The sequence below is a fragment of the Poecile atricapillus genome, chromosome Z, assembly GCF_030490865.1.
Source record: "Poecile atricapillus isolate bPoeAtr1 chromosome Z, bPoeAtr1.hap1, whole genome shotgun sequence".
NCBI classification, from domain to species: domain Eukaryota; kingdom Metazoa; phylum Chordata; class Aves; order Passeriformes; family Paridae; genus Poecile; species Poecile atricapillus.
Window position 1 is genome coordinate 114,303,051 of NC_081289.1, and position 17,490 is coordinate 114,320,540.

At 36.8% G+C, this 17,490-nt stretch overlaps 1 protein-coding gene across 7 annotated transcripts in view; it reads left to right on the forward strand.

Moving 5' to 3' along the window:
- Positions 1-17,490, forward strand: part of NFIB (nuclear factor I B) — a 169,818-nt gene that overhangs the window by 94,687 nt on the left and 57,641 nt on the right. For all 7 annotated transcript variants that reach the window (XM_058864272.1, XM_058864275.1, XM_058864276.1 and 4 more), the window contains exons 3-4: positions 4,235-4,288; positions 16,131-16,199. In XM_058864272.1, coding sequence (XP_058720255.1) covers positions 4,235-4,288; positions 16,131-16,199 — 123 coding nt within the window. The remainder of the gene's footprint in view (positions 1-4,234; positions 4,289-16,130; positions 16,200-17,490) is intronic.

Consider the following 17,490-nt stretch of genomic DNA (forward strand, 5'->3'; position numbering starts at 1 on the left):
CCTCATACTACAGTCAGAGACTATCAAAAAGCAAAGATTTATTTACCTGTTGGTGAATGATTAAATTAGTGTCTGTAAACTGAGATCATCTGAGGCTGATCAAAGGCTCTTCTCATAACCTGTGGCAAATAGAAAGGTATTCACTGAGAAAGTTTATTTCGTTAGTGTGATGCCTGTGGACAATGTGCTTATTTCCCTAAGACAGTGCTACAGAAAGTATTTTTAGATTTTAACAGATTCTGCTGTTACTTGTTTTCAATGCCTTTGATATTATGCTCTAACAGATAGTCTTAAAAACAAAATATCTTGTACTGGATGGGGCATAAGGAATGTGTAGCAGCTTGCTTTTTAAAGAGACTCTCTTATCAGCTAAAAAGTGAAAAGTTAGATTACTGAGGTAAGCAATGCTAAAAATCCTTCAGGAAGCTGGTGAAAGTGTGAGTTTCTTGACTTTGTTGACATGGGTGTCTTTGCTGCTTGTCAAAGACAAGGTGGTCCAATGGGAGAGAGCATCTCATCCTTTGCTATATGGCAAACCATCAGCTCTTTTTTTATTTTCCTCTGCCTTATGAAGCCAAGACTTTTCCTAGCATATCACAGGGAAAATGGAAGATTATTTTCTCACTTCAAGCAGGCCTCAGCAGTCAGTTTGTCTTAACTCTGGTTGCACTGAGAGTTACGTGCACTCACAGATGCTCATTGTGATCAACCCCTGGAAATGTAAACATAGGAAAAAATGAAGTATAAAATATATGTCAGCTTCTTGACTCATCCTTTCATACAGTCTCCTAGAAGCAAGAGTGATTTGATATAGAATGCCTTGGGAATAGCCATGCTAAATCATGATAAGTTTATATATAAAGTGCATCAGGGTTATTTGACCTGTTAAAACTAAATTCTTCTTCGAACCTATTTCATATAAACTGTTAAGCCATGGGGCAATAACTTATCAAAGATGAGTTGCTTCAGTCAGCACCAACAAAAGCAGAGCAGATATGCTACTGTGGCTGTGAGGTGCACAGGAAACCCATTTTGTGGAAATGGTATGTGTAGGTGCTCCCTACGAACAACTCCCTATCAATAACTACAACAACAATAAAACTAAGGGAACTTACAGTTGGGAGCTACATAGATTAAAATTATGAAAATTTCAGCTTCATTGCATGAACATGATGAGATTTTATTTGCTTCTTGTTGTGTATCTTTCCAGCTTCTAGCTTATGAAGTTGCCTGGGGTTTGGGTTTTCTTTTGGTGGTTTGATTTATTTTGCTTTTGGTTGTTGGATATTATTTTTTTTTTTTAAAGTGTGTAAGAGTTATTTGCTGGGACAATTGAATGCAAATCCAGCTAGACAGACAATGAGTTTGGTTTATGTCTTTCTCAATCACTCTGGAAGAAAGGGCTCATGTTGTTAGTTAGTCATCTTGTACAGATGAGAACAAAGAAAGATTAAAAGTTTTTTAACATGTCTTTTTCTTCCTTAGCTTCTGTGGCTTCCCAAAAATGCCTCTTACTCCCTCTTTTAGAAGAGCATTGCTCTGATGTATCTGTTCATTCAGTGTTCTGCTCTTATGAAACTATTAATATAATTTAATGCTACAATGACCATGATCCTTTTGAACTTTGCCAAGTTATTTGCATCCAATCAAAACAGAACAGAAAAGTGCTTTATAGTTATTGACATTGGTAAGAGAATTGGATCATCACAGGTCACCTCAAGTCTGTGTCTTTCATCTTGAGGATCAGATGCTTCTCTGTGTTTTAAGTGCAGAGTTCCATAGTTTGGAACTCTATGTCTCTCATACAAAATAAAATTATTTGATTTTTCAACAGCGTTTAGTGAACGCTGAGATAACTTTATTCTCATATTCTACTTCAATAATCTTTGCTTTCTCAAAATCTTGTTGAGATCTCTGAAAGCACAGACTGAGGATCAATATGTAAAAGCCATGATTATTGAGTAGGTAACAAAACCCAAAGTCTGACTGGAAAATTATAATAAATATCCAACTGCTTATCTGTATGATTAGAAAGTTCTTTGCTAAATTTCTTATTACAATAACAATTGTTTGAACTTCTATTAATCTTTAAATCCTGAGTGCAGAAACTAGAAATAGAGGCAAATTGCTGTGCAAGATCTAAGAAATTACTTCACATTGTGCTTTTTTTCAGTGAATTTTAACATGAGAAAACTTCAGAAGTTATTTTCTGGTAGACCTCATTAATTCAGTTTCAAATCTCTGTGATCCTGAAGCTCGATGTTCAAGCTTTATTTGGTTTATCTGCTACTAAACTGACACTTCATTTAGCCACACATCTGCAGTAGTTTTACATTCAGACCACTGCTGTGCAAAATAAGTCCTCTCTAATAATCTGGATTTAAATAGTAGTATGTATGGTTTGCAGAATCAAAGAATATCTGTTAGAAGACCATCTACTTCACACAGGAAAAATGAAAATTCTCCACAAATTGGTCCATATATGGAGAAGCATTAGATTTTTAGCATTTCTTGTAGCTGTTTAAGTTTTCGCATTAAACTAAATTAATTCTTTTCAGGGAAATATATCATGCGAAGAAGCAGACATACTGAATGGTTACATACTGTGTTGCACAATGGGACTCCTAAGAGTGCCGGGTGCCAAACCATGGTAAGGGTAGAATCCAGCTCATAGTCTCGCCCTTCATGTTTCCTGACCAAGGATGAAGAAGATAGATGTCATTTCACGGGAAATTCCCTATTCAATGTGCATTTTATTGTGTACAAGAGCGATTTAATTCGGTATTGGAAAATGTAGTTGTTTCTACACTGTTTCTACACTGGAACTGAGTTTCACATGTGCCTTGGAATTCCAGTTCTCAGGCATCTACCCAGATATACACATTTTGGGATAACTGCCATTCAGATCAGCTTAGTAGAACCTGAGCTGTGGAAAGGATTTCCATCTCAGTTAATATCTTCTGCAGAATCAAGCTTGTATTAATTTAAAGTGTTTGAGAGACATGTGAGTCAAGCCATGTATATGAAGCTGCATAACAGGTGGCAACAGATTTCAAAGAGCTTCTTGTAGCAGGTAGAGGGAATCTCATTCTAAGCTGAGGACTTCCTCAACTATAAGAAGAGGAAATGGTAATTGAAAGAAAAATATTTGTTGATATAAACTTTTCTTCTTTTCTGTATTTTTTTTTTCTTTAATTTGGGTACTGTAAGCAGCAATGCATTCTACACCTCTAAATCCATCTGGAGTTCATTTGGTGGTAGTAGTTTCTGTGGTGCTATGATGCAATCCTTTGGTGGTCTTATGCTATTAATAACACCATTACATTTGAGAAAATCAGGTTTTTTTATTCAGACACTAAAATAGCTCAATTTTAGAAGCCTGTATGTGGAAAAAATTGTGTTGCTTCATTTATTTTCTTCATCTCTGCATTTTTTTAAATATCTTTGTTAATTTCTTATAGTGGAGCAGAGTTTTGTTATATTATTGATGTGGGAATACAGTGAAAAGTAGATTTTTTAAAATAAACTGTTTTTATGAATAAGAATATAATTTATTATTTAGTGTATTAACATGAAATGACATTCTCCTCTTGATTCAGTAAGTGCATGTACAATGAAAACACAATTTGATGTGTACGGTGTTTGAGTTTTGTTAGTTTTTACGTTACATAATCTTAATTTCACAACAGCAGTTCTCACAGGCTAGGAACACAAAGATCATGTTGTATTTAAACAGACTGTCATATCCCTGTCACAGTCATGAGTCTGTGGAAGCAATGTAGGCCTTTGTGTTTTGAGGAAAGGCTAAAGTAACAGGCCTCATCACTGCAACCTCTAGTTGCCTGATCCAGTGTGTCTTTCTGGTCATTGCCTGAGCAGTTACCTCTGCTTTGCTCATTATGCAATATTATATTTGGGGGATGGAGGGAAAAAGAATGAAAAGGTACCCTTGTAAATGTGTTTACAACTTGAGTATTTAACTGAATGAATCCCTTGTCCTTATTCAGTGATCTACAAGTTCCTCTTATTAGGATCATTGCATCTTTCACAATGATTCTACATCTGCATAAAATAAGTTACAGACAGTTTGTTTGTTCAATAATGCTTCACATAGAAAGTCAGGAAATGACCTTTAAAGAATGAAGTGTTAGTTTAATAGTTAATAGAGGGTATTATATGATTGAGAGATACTTGCAAAACAAATTATTAAAACATTTCTTTCATTTCTTTATAGATTCTGGACAACCAGGAAGTCCAAGCCACAATGATCCTGCCAAGAATCCGCCAGGTAAATATAAGTTCCTGAACATGTGCATCTAAAATTGTTTGAGAACAATGATACTACTGATAATGGCTAAAGAGAGTGTAATTTGTGAGCAACCTATCTTGCACTGGTGAGTACATATAATCAGGACAATTGATACTTTAGTTCCTCTAAACTGGCAGTTCCTTAGTTGCAGTTTCATCAGCATTCATTTAATCTAAGGAGTTTTTCTTTCATCTCATGGTTTTTAGAATTTTCTAAGTGGGGATGGGTAGCAGAGTAAGGAAGCAAGATTCCCAAATAACTTTCTTTTTGTAAAAGTCTTCCAATGCTAGCCGTTTTCTTTCATCTCAGAAAAAATACAATTGACCTGTGTCTGAACTCTGTGACTGAGCTACCATCTTTTTAACTCTTCATATGTGCTTTATAAAATACAAATGTGTTAATTAAATTTTTTTTTTAATATCAGCTCAGAGCAGTCTTGGAGCATGTTAATGCATCATGGCTAGTAACACTTGACATTCCTTTGAGGGACATGCTAGTGTAAATGGTCCTTTCAAGGATTCTTTTAAAATAAAAATACAAGAGAAATCAAACCCAGACTTTCCCATTCCAGTCTGTTTAGACAAAAGGTTTCTTGAATTTTCATGAGGCTATCATTCTAATCAATTGGGCTGTGCTAGTAAGTCTTGTAAACCTTTGCCATGTTATGAATTTTATCAGAGTAAGACAAACAATTGGGAGAGACACACTATCACTTATTAATAATGGAATGACTCCACCCACTATCATGGCATCGAATCTTCTCATTTTAGCTCTCAGAAGATGTGTGTATTTGAAATAAGCTGCAATTAACTCAATTTGATCTTCTAAATCCAAAATGAACCATAATCTGACCAGGAAGTCATTTTGTGTTGCTGAGCTGTTAACATATACACGAATATTTTCTGGATCTGCTACAACATTAGGATAAACAGTCTGCTTTGTGGTTGTACAGTTTTGTAGCATGCATATGATCAAAGTATTCTCTGTTTGTGAAATATGTCATGTGTATTGTGTGTGAATATCCAAAAGCAGGAGAACCATCAAAGATCATTATACAAAAAGCCATATTCCTGTTATATAAATCCCAGATACATGTCCTTGAAGATTGTAGATGTATTTTAGAGATAAGAGGGCAGAACAAGTCAAATAACATCATTCTAAGCTCTAATGCAAGTGATTCTTTTTCTTCAAGGGATGATTCAGGCTTGTTATCAGTTTCAATTGGAGACTTTGATGCTGTTTCTCTCCAAACTGTGTGGGATGTTGAGAGTGAAATTTTATTTTTCTGTTAAATACATGACATACATTATGTAGAACAGTGGTTTAAAAACCCAAAGGAGCAAATTCACTCATAAAAAAAATATGAAAAGTTTTCCTATGGATAATTACACCTTTTGAAACTTTGACCAATTAGCTGTAAAGAATTTATTTTGCTTTTAGGATATCTCTGTGAGTGCAAGAAAAGCCAAATGCATTACCTTACCCCTTTTAATCTTGAAGGATTCTTTGTAGCTTCTGGGTTTAGGAAGCTGAAGGCAGGGTCAGCTCTCCTTCAGCAGGCTTTAAAATTCTGGTTTGGAAGTACCTTTTAGCATTTGGAGTAGGAAGGTAGAATTACATATTTTTCTAGTGAGGATCACACTCCACAGTGAGTCCAGTCTTTCTAGCCCTCAGCCTTAACTCCAGTGAGGAGGAATCTTGTTGCCAGTAACAGAAAGTGGTAGTTTGGCGGTAATCTAAACTACTACACAGAACCTTGGGGAGGCAGCAGACAGGTTGTATTGTCTTCCTTGTGGGCAGACTTGTGGGTCAAGATGTAACATTTGACAGACTTCAGTGTCTCAGAAGATGGAGGGACACAGAAAGCAGATAAACCTATTGCTGATTCATCAGGAAACTTTCTGCTTCAAATATGAGCATAACACTTTCTCATGATTTGGAGTCACTGCAGCCAGTATTATCCCTTTTGTCTGCTGGCAAGTGGGGACAGAAAATAGAAGCTCTGTCTTGCTTCCCTTGAAACCCTTCATTTAAGCAGAAAAGAGGATAATTGAATGTCATCTGCTGGAGGATGACTTTCTAGCTTTGTTCAGCTTCCCTGTGTAATATTGTTTTGGAGTTAAACTAGCAAGGTGAAAGTGCTCTGGTATGTGGGATGGCAGAATACAGGACTTCTGAGGCTGTGCAGGAGAATGAGAAGGAATTGCATACCATTCATCTTCTCTGGGAAAAGCTGTCCTTTCTTACTAAACTTCACACAATTGTTATTATTAGAGCCAGACAGTCACTTCTGTCAGAACCCTGGAGGATATCCACTCTGAGGTTTGTTTTCAGCCAGGAGTATGTGGACTGGTAGTGCTAGGAGGGTGGTTCTTCTATCATGTTTTTCTCTAGTGCCTGTGTGTCAAGCAGCCAGGATGCTGGCAAGGATTGTGTGCTGCTAGCTTTTGGATGCCGCCACCTTCACAAAGATACTGCCAAGGAAGAGGATGCTGGAAACTGAGTGGTAGTTGGCAAAGCTGCTGGTGTTAAGAGTGGGATTTTCTAGGTTTGGCGAGACTGTTGCATTCTTTAGGGTGTCTGGTAATTTGTTGTCCTAACAACAAGTTGGAGAGAGGGTTGTATGACTTGCCAAACAAAAGAACATTAAGAGCGTTTGTTGGAATTCTTTACAATAGGTTCCTAAAAATATACTGAATATTTTGATAGCTCAATGTAGTATTAAGACCTGTGGTGTAGCTTGTGGTGGACGAGGTATGTAGCTTTTGTAGCTAAATCCTGGGGTATCCTTCTCTAAATTTTATTTATCAATAACTTCAAATAATATATTTTATAAAACGTATTTTAAAATATATATTAACATATTTTTATAAAGGTTGAATCTGGCTTTATGGAGAGCTGGATTGTAAATTTTGCTTCTCTGGAGGAATTATTAAATAAGTTCCAGACAGATAGATAAGCAGAATTTAACTGAGAGAGGATAAAAATCTAAACACTACTATTGTTTGCATCAGCCTTCAAGTTCCTTGTTTATAAAAGTTTGTTCTGTGCTAGCACAGTCTTAACTATTAAAAGTTTACACTATTTAAAAGAGAGAATGGAAATGAAAAAGGCCCCAATCAGGGCATCTGAACAGATAGGGGCACACCTGATTAGAAGTTTGAAAATACTCATATTTTTGCACACAAAAGCCAAACACTAGCAAGCCACCAAAATCCAAATGCAACTGAAGTATTTTAGGCCTGTCTTGTTTCTTTGTGCTTAAAATGCTCTGAGCTACAGTTGAAGCAGTCTGTTAAAGGTAGCCTAGTGTGGTAGTTTCAGTGTAACACTATGTTATTATTTGCTCCCTGTAAGTCCCACAGCTGTTTTATACAGTTTAAGAAAATCTAAAAGATAATCCTTCACAGGTGTATCTGGAAATATGTGCAGTAGCGTGACAGGATATGTACTGAAAACAGAACTTGTTATCTTCAGTGAATTAATCTGTTAAGCATAAGAAAACTATGAGGGTGAGTAAAAAGATAAAAATATCTAGAACTGTAACTAAGCTAATAATATTGACCCTGCCTGACCATAACAATAAGATTTTCAGAAATACAGTTCTTACTAGCCAGTTCTTCTAGGTGAGGATTTTCTGGATTTTGCTTGGCATTGTTAGTCTTTTCCATTCTGCCTGCTGGTCACAACTACTAGATATTAATAAGACCTCTTGCTATTTGCCATTGGTTTGAGGTTACTGCTTGGCAGATTTGATTTATACGCCAACGTAAAAAATCCAAAAATCAAAAATCAACTGGACTGTATCCAGTTTCTGCTGTGTTGCTCAAATCTTTAAAGATAGCCTTTTTAAGCTATTAAAATAGGGGTAAGAAATAGCAACATTGATAGAGTTAAACATTGTCTGGGTAGGACAGTAAGGAGTCTCAATTTGCCATAAAGCTTGCAACCAGTCTCTTTTTGTTTGGATGCCTTCTAGATTTTGAAGACATTTTTGTCCAGCATTGGCTAATACAAAAGATAGCTGTCCCGACTCAGACAGATATGAGCCTTTTCGGTGAGGGAAGATGAGTGTGTTCAGATTTTTCCTTTTATGAATTCAGAGGTTAATAGAGCTAGGTTTCCTAGCAAGTGGCAAGCACTAATTTTTTTATTTGCTTGGATTTTCTTCTTGATAGATTTTATTCCATTTTATCTGATTTAAAAAATACTTTCTTATTAAATACTTTCTTATTTAATACTATCTTAAAAAACACCTTCTGTGGCTCTGTAAGATCAGTCAGGATGCAGAGAACTCAGGTTTGAGCCTGTGTGCTGATTAATATTAAATTATTTATATAGGATAACTCTTCTTGATGAAGACATGAAAGAGATGGACAAAGTGTCTCTGCCTCTTTGCCTTTCATTACTCCCCACTGGTTCCCTTCTTTCCTCCATAAAAACCCATGATACGCTGTCAGGGTATTTGCCTAGAGATAAAATCTTTAATCTGAATGAGGCACAGGTAGTTGAAACCCCTGCCCCAGCTTCACTGTCCTGGAATTGTTTTTCCTCTTCTATTTTCTCCAGAAATTTTATTTTAGGAACCACTTCCAAAGAAGACCTGAATGAAATCACCAACTCTGAAGTTTGCTTTGTTTTGGTTTTGGTTTTTTTATAATTAAAAAAGGTGTTGCCAAAATCTTGCAATGAGCCTCACCTATCTCTCAATATGCAAATATATCTTGCAGCTGTAGAGCCCCAAAGGCTTTCCTTGCACTTTCATATGGCCTAGCAGCCAAAGGGAGAATATTTTTTTATCAAGCCCTTAGAAGTGTGTAATAAGTTTGCCTGTGTATTTCTGTTTCAGATAAAAGTATTTCAGTTTTAAGTTTTAGAATGTGTAGTTTCAGAAATAATCTCTGAAGAGGAACGTGGTCTTAACCTTTGCACCCTTTTGAAAATGCAATAAACAAAAGTCTTTGCGTTTTGAATATCTCAGACCACAGATGCTTTCATTATTTTACTCTATTGCAAGCTACCCTCTTGTGGGTGAAGAATTAGCTGGAATTAATCGGAATGAAAGAGATATTCCCCAGCCTCATCATTGTAAGCAGCTTTTCTTGTGAAAGCCACGATGCCAAAGTAGTAGTATAGGGAATTCAAACACCATTGTATTTAAATAAACACATATTCACCATCTTTTCCAGCATGGGAGTGGATATCCTGAAATGCTTGCTGTTTCTTATGTACTTGCAGCTGTGCCATCTCAGATAGTGATCTTCAGATAAAGCAGGGTTGGGTTTGGTCAGGTCTTGATTTTCTGTGAAGTTCTCCCTTTCCCAAATGCTCTATGAATTAGTAATGTCAGTAATTTTCTTCTTCAGCTTCCCAGCACTGAGCTGGAGAAGGTGGGGTGGGACATTCTAGGGTCAGTGCCCAGCTGTACTGTCTCAGCACTCATAGACCTGTATGGGTTGTACAGCCCTGTTTTCCAAAAGAAATAACTTTTGGCCTTTCAGGATGGTTTGGAATTTGGTGTGGTGATTATTTCTGTCTACTGGTTTAGGATTACTTTTACATTTCTGTTTGCATTTATTCTCCTTCTTTATGAACCTGCTGTGTGAATAAATGATGGTGTGATCAATTCTCATGTGATTCAGACGCTGTTGTGTTCAGTGGTGTGTGTGATGGTTTTTGCTTCAAAGCATTCAGAGAAAGAATTTACTAAAAATTCTTATGTTACCAGTTAGAATTCCAGAAAGCTGTTTTGGCATCAAAAAATTCCCTTTTGGTACCTGCTAGTCCTATAGCTGTTAGAAAGAAGTTCCCCCAACTTTTTCTTAAATCTTGGCTGTAGTTTCAGTATAACCTGAGACCCTCTGGAATAGAAAGCAATATGCATATGTGTTACTTACCCTTTCTCTTTCTTGCTAGGTTTTAGGACAACTTACTTCTTGAATTCTAGTCATGGATTTCGGAGTCCCTTGAACCTGGTTTTTACTTCTTCAAATTTACTTCTACTGCAACACAGATTACTATTTTTCTGGCTATAATTCTGAGGATGTCAAAAATCTCATTTGTTTCTGAAAATGGCATATTTGGCTTTTTAGTTCCTCATCATGCTGAAAGTTCAAATGCAGTCAGGGGGTCTTTCTGAAAGTTTGTTTCCTGTCCCAGTTACAACATTATTGCAACATTTCTGCAATAATATTGATGGTTTGGGAGAATGTTGTGTGATAACAGAAATAGCCTTCTTCTCTAGGCAGAGGTTGGTTCATTTTTTTCAATGATATCATCACTGAAATCTTCTTTGTCACGGCTTAGCAAATATTATCCACCCATATCTGTTTTTAAGATATTCTGGTTTGGTAGCAACCTGTTTTTGCTACTATTTTTCAGATGCTGGTTTCAAAATGCATGCAGTAAGAAAACCAACTGCACGCCTTCTGACTGTATTTTGACTTATGAACAGTGTGAGACTAATTTTTCACTACCACTTCTGACTAAATAGTACCTGTACAAAATTGTAGCTAGCAGCATCCAGAACATTACCCTGCATAACTTTATGTACAGATGTAAACCAGGCTAATGTTTTCAACCTTTTTTCTCACAGTAGCTCCTGAAGTTCTATGTATTTGTTTTTCTGTTAATAAGTCTATCTACTGTTTTATAATTCCTCCTTTTCAAGATCCAGAAATAAAAGTATATTATTACAAATTGTTTCCAGCACTGGTTGGATCCTTACCCTTTTATAAGTTGCTCAAAATCAAGACAGTATCAGTGAGAAAACTATATTTATAATAGTACCAGGAAACAGTTTTATGGTTAGGCCCTAGCCAATATACAGCAGAACATGAACAGGCATTCTATTCATAAAAATACAATTAAATCAGAAGACATAAAAAGACCGGTTAAAAATTTGCAGAGTCTCTAGTAAGCTTTCAAGTAATGTGAGAACAAGCTTGTTAGGCTAAGTGTCTGGGCAAACTGAAATTATTTTTCAGTTAGTTGAAACTGTTTTATTTCCTCCTCTGTGCCCCTCCTTTAACTTTTTGCATGGTTAGAACAGTTAAAAGCTACACTTGTAACTCATCTCTTCAAGGGGTAGTAAAAGGCATAGTGCAGAAACAGAGTGGGAGAGGCGCAAGGACTAGGGCAGTGACTTCTACAGCTGTTGGGGGTGTTGCTGAAGGTTTCTCCCTTTAGTGACTGTATATGGGAGCTAGATCAGAACTGCTGCTTGGCTTAACCTGTTCTATCATGCTTGATGCCACTGGCCTGGCCATTGTGGAAACTGTATTTTCCTTGAGTGAGGTTTTCTTTAAAAAAGGTAAGAAGAGAAAGATTTTATAGTCACCATATGCAAAAACTAGGAGAGAATTTTAAAAACTACACTCTTAAATGTGGGTTTTGGAAGTTAGTGACTCTTTGTACAACATCACACTATGGCAGTTTTGTGAGACATTCTTCTTTTCTAGAAATCAGATTTTTAAGAATAATGACAATTTATAATACTCATTTCAGAGAGTGCCATCTCTCAGGTCGGATGAGTTTTATAAAATAACAATATTCAATGCTTCTTTTAGGTTTGAATGATAAAGACAGCAAAGTCTTTATCATGACCATCAAAAGATTAAGTAAATTGTCAGGAATACCATAGACTTATCAAGTGCATTAATGTCTATACTGAGCAGATCAGAAACACACACCAAGAGTGCTAATTTAAATCTCTTTAATGCATTAATGTAAACAGTGCATTAAGGAACGGGCAATAAAAAAACATTAAGGCCTATACTGTATATTAATATACACTGCATATTCTTTTCTTGTGTTAAGTGTAATAATGTGAATATGAATGTTAATTCTTACTCAGTGGTGTGATCAGCTTCATCAGGTAGAAGGCACTATCTCACACCATAAACAGAAAATGTCCTATACTTCTTAACTTCTACATACAGTCTTGCTGTTTAACCTCTGTCTTACGTAGAATGTTTGCTCCCACAACAAATTCCAGAAATTTAATGGCACAGAATGTTTTCTTCTTGCAGAGCTGAGAGCCAAGTAACAGTTGTGTAACATACCCACCATAGATTATCTTCATAACTAGGTGAAACTTTTGAAGTTCACTGGTGTTGGACCTTAAAATGCGCCCTGAGTCAGCATTGGAGTCCACCTTCCCTGCTGGAGCATAAAGCTCAGGATGAAGTTGCTCAGTGATATGACACAGATTGTTTATTGTTTGTCTAACAGTTTGTCTAATTACATAGAGAAAAAAGTCAAGTAGTCTTTCATGTTGAGATTGACAATAGCTGCAGTTTCCCTTTATTTCCTTATGCCAGCCAAAGTATTTGCATATGTCTGTGGGTGCCATTATTTTTGGCCCATTCCAAGGCAGGATGGAACCTGGGTGAAAGAAAGATGTGTCCTATCAGTTGACAATGCATCCTTTTGTGAGGGGATGAGTGTTAGTGATACCACTTGGTGGCAAACTACTTACCCTGCTCCCATTTCATCATCACAACTAGAGAAATACTGTATTGCTCTTTTTATTATGTATTCTCAATATTGCCAGTGACCAAAACTAAGGATCCGTGAGAGAAGACTGAAGATTAAATGTATGTGTCTGGGTGTGTATGCATGCATCCATGTGCACATCTGTGTTCTTACATATAAAAGCAAACATAGGCTTTTTCTTCTTTTAGCATGAGCTTTGGGTCTTGTCACTATAATGATAGCTTGATTAATCTACACTTGGCTAAAACTCCTCTTAAGTTAGCCTGGTTTGAATGAGAAAAGTTGTGCTTCAAAGTAGTAGTGCTTGGATAAACAGCAGAGAAGTTCAGTCATGTCTCATTACCAGCTTCAGAGCTGGCTGCATGGCTGTACACAGGCTTTATGCCACACTTCACTTATGAGCCAACTAAAAATCAGTAAATCATTTTCTCTTTGGAAATCTCCCTTCCATGTAGTACTTTAGATTGTTCCTGCTGGAGGAAATAAGCAGAAGAGGGAAAGATTGCCATTGCTTGAGGAATTACTAACCTTCATCCACTTTACCTGAACTTTGATTAAAAAGCAATAACTGAGGAGGAAAGGAAAAGCAAAAATTTACTGTGTGCATTTTTTTGTTATATGGTGTCGTAATTTAGAAGACAGGTGTCTGCTAGGGAGGGCAGGAGCCCCCCTCGGAACAAAAATTGAGACCCTCTCACTCCAAATTATTATAATTCTGAAATCAAGGGGCTCTCAGGCAGAGATCTGGAGATAAGAATAACAGTTCTTTACTAGTATGTATAACTACAGGCACACAAACAACAATAGCTACAGCGTTAACAACAAAACAGAACCAGGAGCCCCGTGACAGCTTTCTCGGCTGAGACGGGAAGGGATGGAGGAGAGGCTTTGCTTCACAAACCCCCTTGGGCGGGCAGTCCCGGTGCTCCTGCGGGGCTCTGAGGAACACTCAGCTGGAACAGCAGGAATGAGCTGAGATCCTGGGCCGGTGGATGAGGTGGATCAGCAGCTCTGGGCACTGGCACGTCCCGGCAGGACAGGGGGTGTGAGGCCCACCAACAAAGAGGGAAGAAGGAGAAGAAGGAGAAGAAGGAGAAGAAGCAGCAGCAGCTCCATCTGGGTGATGGCAAATTCCCTTCTCTCAGCCGCAACAGGTCCCAGTGAGAGTTCTACTCTGAAGCTGAAGAAACCAGCCAGCCCTCAGCTGCCCTCACCTTCCCTTTTTCCTGCCCCACTTCCCCCCCTGAGCCCAGCTGAACTCTGTGTTTCTTAAGAACCCACTAATACCAGCAGTCAGATTTTCCTAGTCACTAATGGGTAAAAATTCCATAGGTGAGCCAGAGCAAAAGGAAGGACACCTAATCCCCAACATATGGGTATACCAAGTTCTATCAAATAAAGAAGTAAATATTTCAGAAGCTATGTCATATTTTCATCCACACAAAAAATATGGAGAAACGGTGTAAGAGAATGCAGAAAATGAGAGAGAAAATCTCTTATTTCTTAGACACTGCAGAGGGGCCAGCAATATCTAGGTGAAGGATGGTAAGAGAGGAGAAAGTAATGGGTATGGAGATCATCTGTTGAAAATGAGAGAGAGAGAAATATGAAATGAAGTGAATTATAAAGGGAGGGAGACCTGAAGAGCCACTAGTGGGAATAATGTAGGAATAGAGTATGAAGAAGAGAATGAGAAGAAGACTGCATTGGCAGAACGCTGTTCAGGATGATCCTGCAGGCCTACAGTGCTCTGTACACTTGTGGTGCTTGATCATGGGATGGTTCTCAGCTGGGAAAGACTGACACTCTCCTATAGGTCTGACAGCATAGCAGAGATGTTGGGAAATGGGCTTGGTCAGATGGGTTCCTATTCTTTCAGCTTATGCTCTCTGGTGCACCGTTTATACCTGCCCTAGTAAATAATACCAGAGGTGCTGAGTGAGGCAGCTCTGTGGGATGAATAAGCAGGGAAAACCGCTCTTTTTGCCACTGCCCTCTTTTTGACCTGGAAAGTAACTAGAGGTTTCTCCAGGTGTACAAGGACAGATGTGTCAGGTAAAGTGTACTGCTTTTACAGTCACTTTTCTGATTCTAGTGGTCATGTTTTTGCTAAATCACTTGAAGATAAAATCAGCAATTTCTGAAAGAAATCCAAAGAGAATAGTACCAAACCACTGTTTTCTAAATCAGTAGATATTCCAGTAGGTGTACTTTTTCGTATATTTGTTTTGTTAGTTAGGACATCCAGAATACTTTTACTCCTTCAAACATTGGGGACAGAAAATTGACAGTTTATTTCCAAATGAAAAAAATGTTATTACTTCAGAAAAGAGACTAGGGAAAGCAGAGTAAGAAATTCTTAGTATATGGTCTCACATGAAATCAAATTAAAAAGTAACACTGTTGGAGCAGCAATGTGCACCAAGTATAGATCTAAATACTTTTGTCTATAAATGGTTGTTATTACTAAGTATAAAATGCCATGATACAATGTAATCTCAGATTCTCTAATACAACTTTTGCAGTGATTATTGATGTGAGGCTTCCACAGAAACATGAGTTTCTTAGCTCTCTTTGCATACAGTTACCAGTTACACTACTGAGATAAGTGACTTGATTGTCAGCACTCTTTCACAGCACTGCTCCAACTTATGCCTGAATTTCACAGCAGAGAGAGTATATCAAATACATTTATCTTAGGATAAATAAATACAAGCCAAAACATTAATATATGTTTTCTAAAACATAGGTTTCTAGATACATAATTCAGCATGCATATAAAACACACCCCACTGAATAGCTCAACTGCTTGTTCAGTTCCTGTTTCTCCTGGAAATAATAGCAAACCCCTCATCTGCCTCAGAGATGATGATTTGGTAGTGAGGATTGTACTATAAAGTCACAGTCAGCAAGGTGAGAGTTAAGTAAAAATCTCTTTAACAGAAACATATGCAAGAACAGGTCTGGACCATGGGGAAATGGATTATCCAGCTGATACCAGTTATAGTTCAATACTAACTTAAAATTTCAAGATACTAGTAAAAGAAGCTAGTTTTCAGATACTTTTTTGATGGATGGCTAGGGACTAAGTATATTGCTTAGTAATTTTCATATACTTTTTAAAATTTGCTCTATCACAGATCCTTAAGACTTTTTTGCACCTTTGCCTGAATTTCAGCTCACATTAGATCCTGCAATCAGCTTTGATCTGTGTATTATTGTTTTCATACTCCATTAATACCATTGTTAGTTGGTGTATAAATATATCTATAGTTATTTATTAATCTTCTCATTATACTGACTATGGGTGTATGATCTTTTCCAGTGTACCTTGAGGACAGTTTTGTGAAATCCGGAGTATTCAACGTGTCAGAACTTGTGAGGGTGTCAAGAAGTAAGTTAACATTTGTGTTTAATCATTTCCAAAATGTGCTATAACCAAGGGAAGGTTTTTTCCTTGAACTTTTTTCTTCACAGGACTTAAGATGCACGGTAAATGCCTATAACCATGCACAATTTTGATATATTTGACCACAGTATTACAGTCCATCTTGCATGTGTTTGTAATAAAACAAATAGGTGCTCTTCTGTCTCCTTGATATTTAAAGATGGAATCAATTTGTTATATCTCCCTCTGCACACCTAGTCATCTGATGCTTCAATAAAATTACCATATGTAGCAAAATCTTCTATTGTTAGACTTAGTTTTTTAAGGATGCCCTTCACATTCTTGGATATTGCCAAAAGATCTGATTATTCTTCTAGTGTTTTTTTGTTGTTGTTGTTGTTGCTTGTTTTTTTGTTTTTTAAATTTGTAGCTCTTAAAATGAATTTAAAATGGATTTAAAGGATGATCAAAAATTTATGGAATATTTGTGTTTCTTTTAATATTAGCATTGGCTGTAACTGAATTTCTAATTACATTGTCTCATTTTGGCATCAGAGATATTACATACATGAACGTGTAAAAACCTCCATAAAAATAAATGTAAAACGGCAGGTGAAGCTTTGACTGCAGAAAGAAAAAACAAAAAGGATATAAGATCTCATTTGTTGACACCTAACAATTGTTATAATAGTATTGCATAAAACCTGTCAACATTCTCATCTTGCATTGCTTCCTGACCCTTTCTTTTCTCCCTTTGCTATCAACATTATAAAAGTATTTCTCTCAAGACTTCATTAGGAAGTAAAGAAGAATAGTTGAAAGTTATAGTTAGAGGTGTCCACAGTGGTGATACCAGCATTGTAAAAACTGAATGGTCCAGAAAAATTACTTTTCTGGCAAGGTGAGGACAAAGCCAAAGAGGCTTCCAAAGTTTCCAAAATGTCTGTCCATATTTTGCACAGGTGTTAACTTATGCAGGATCAGGGTGCTTGAGGAATTTAATTAACTTACTGAGGCTTCAGATGCATGGGTTATTTCATTTTCTGTGGTCAGAAATTAATATTCAACAATTAAAGTTATGTTAAATCCTTCAGCAAAACAGTGAATATTGCAATCCTGCAGTGCTAAGGCATATAATTTTTTGTGCTTGCTGAAGATTCAGTTTTGCTGTTTTAGAAGGCTGAGGATGTGTGAATTATAGCTTTCTTTTTGTTGTCAGGTGGTTAAGTACATTTTAAAGTATAAGGCCATTCAGGTTAAAAAAGAAACAATATTGTTATTATGCTACAAAACTGTG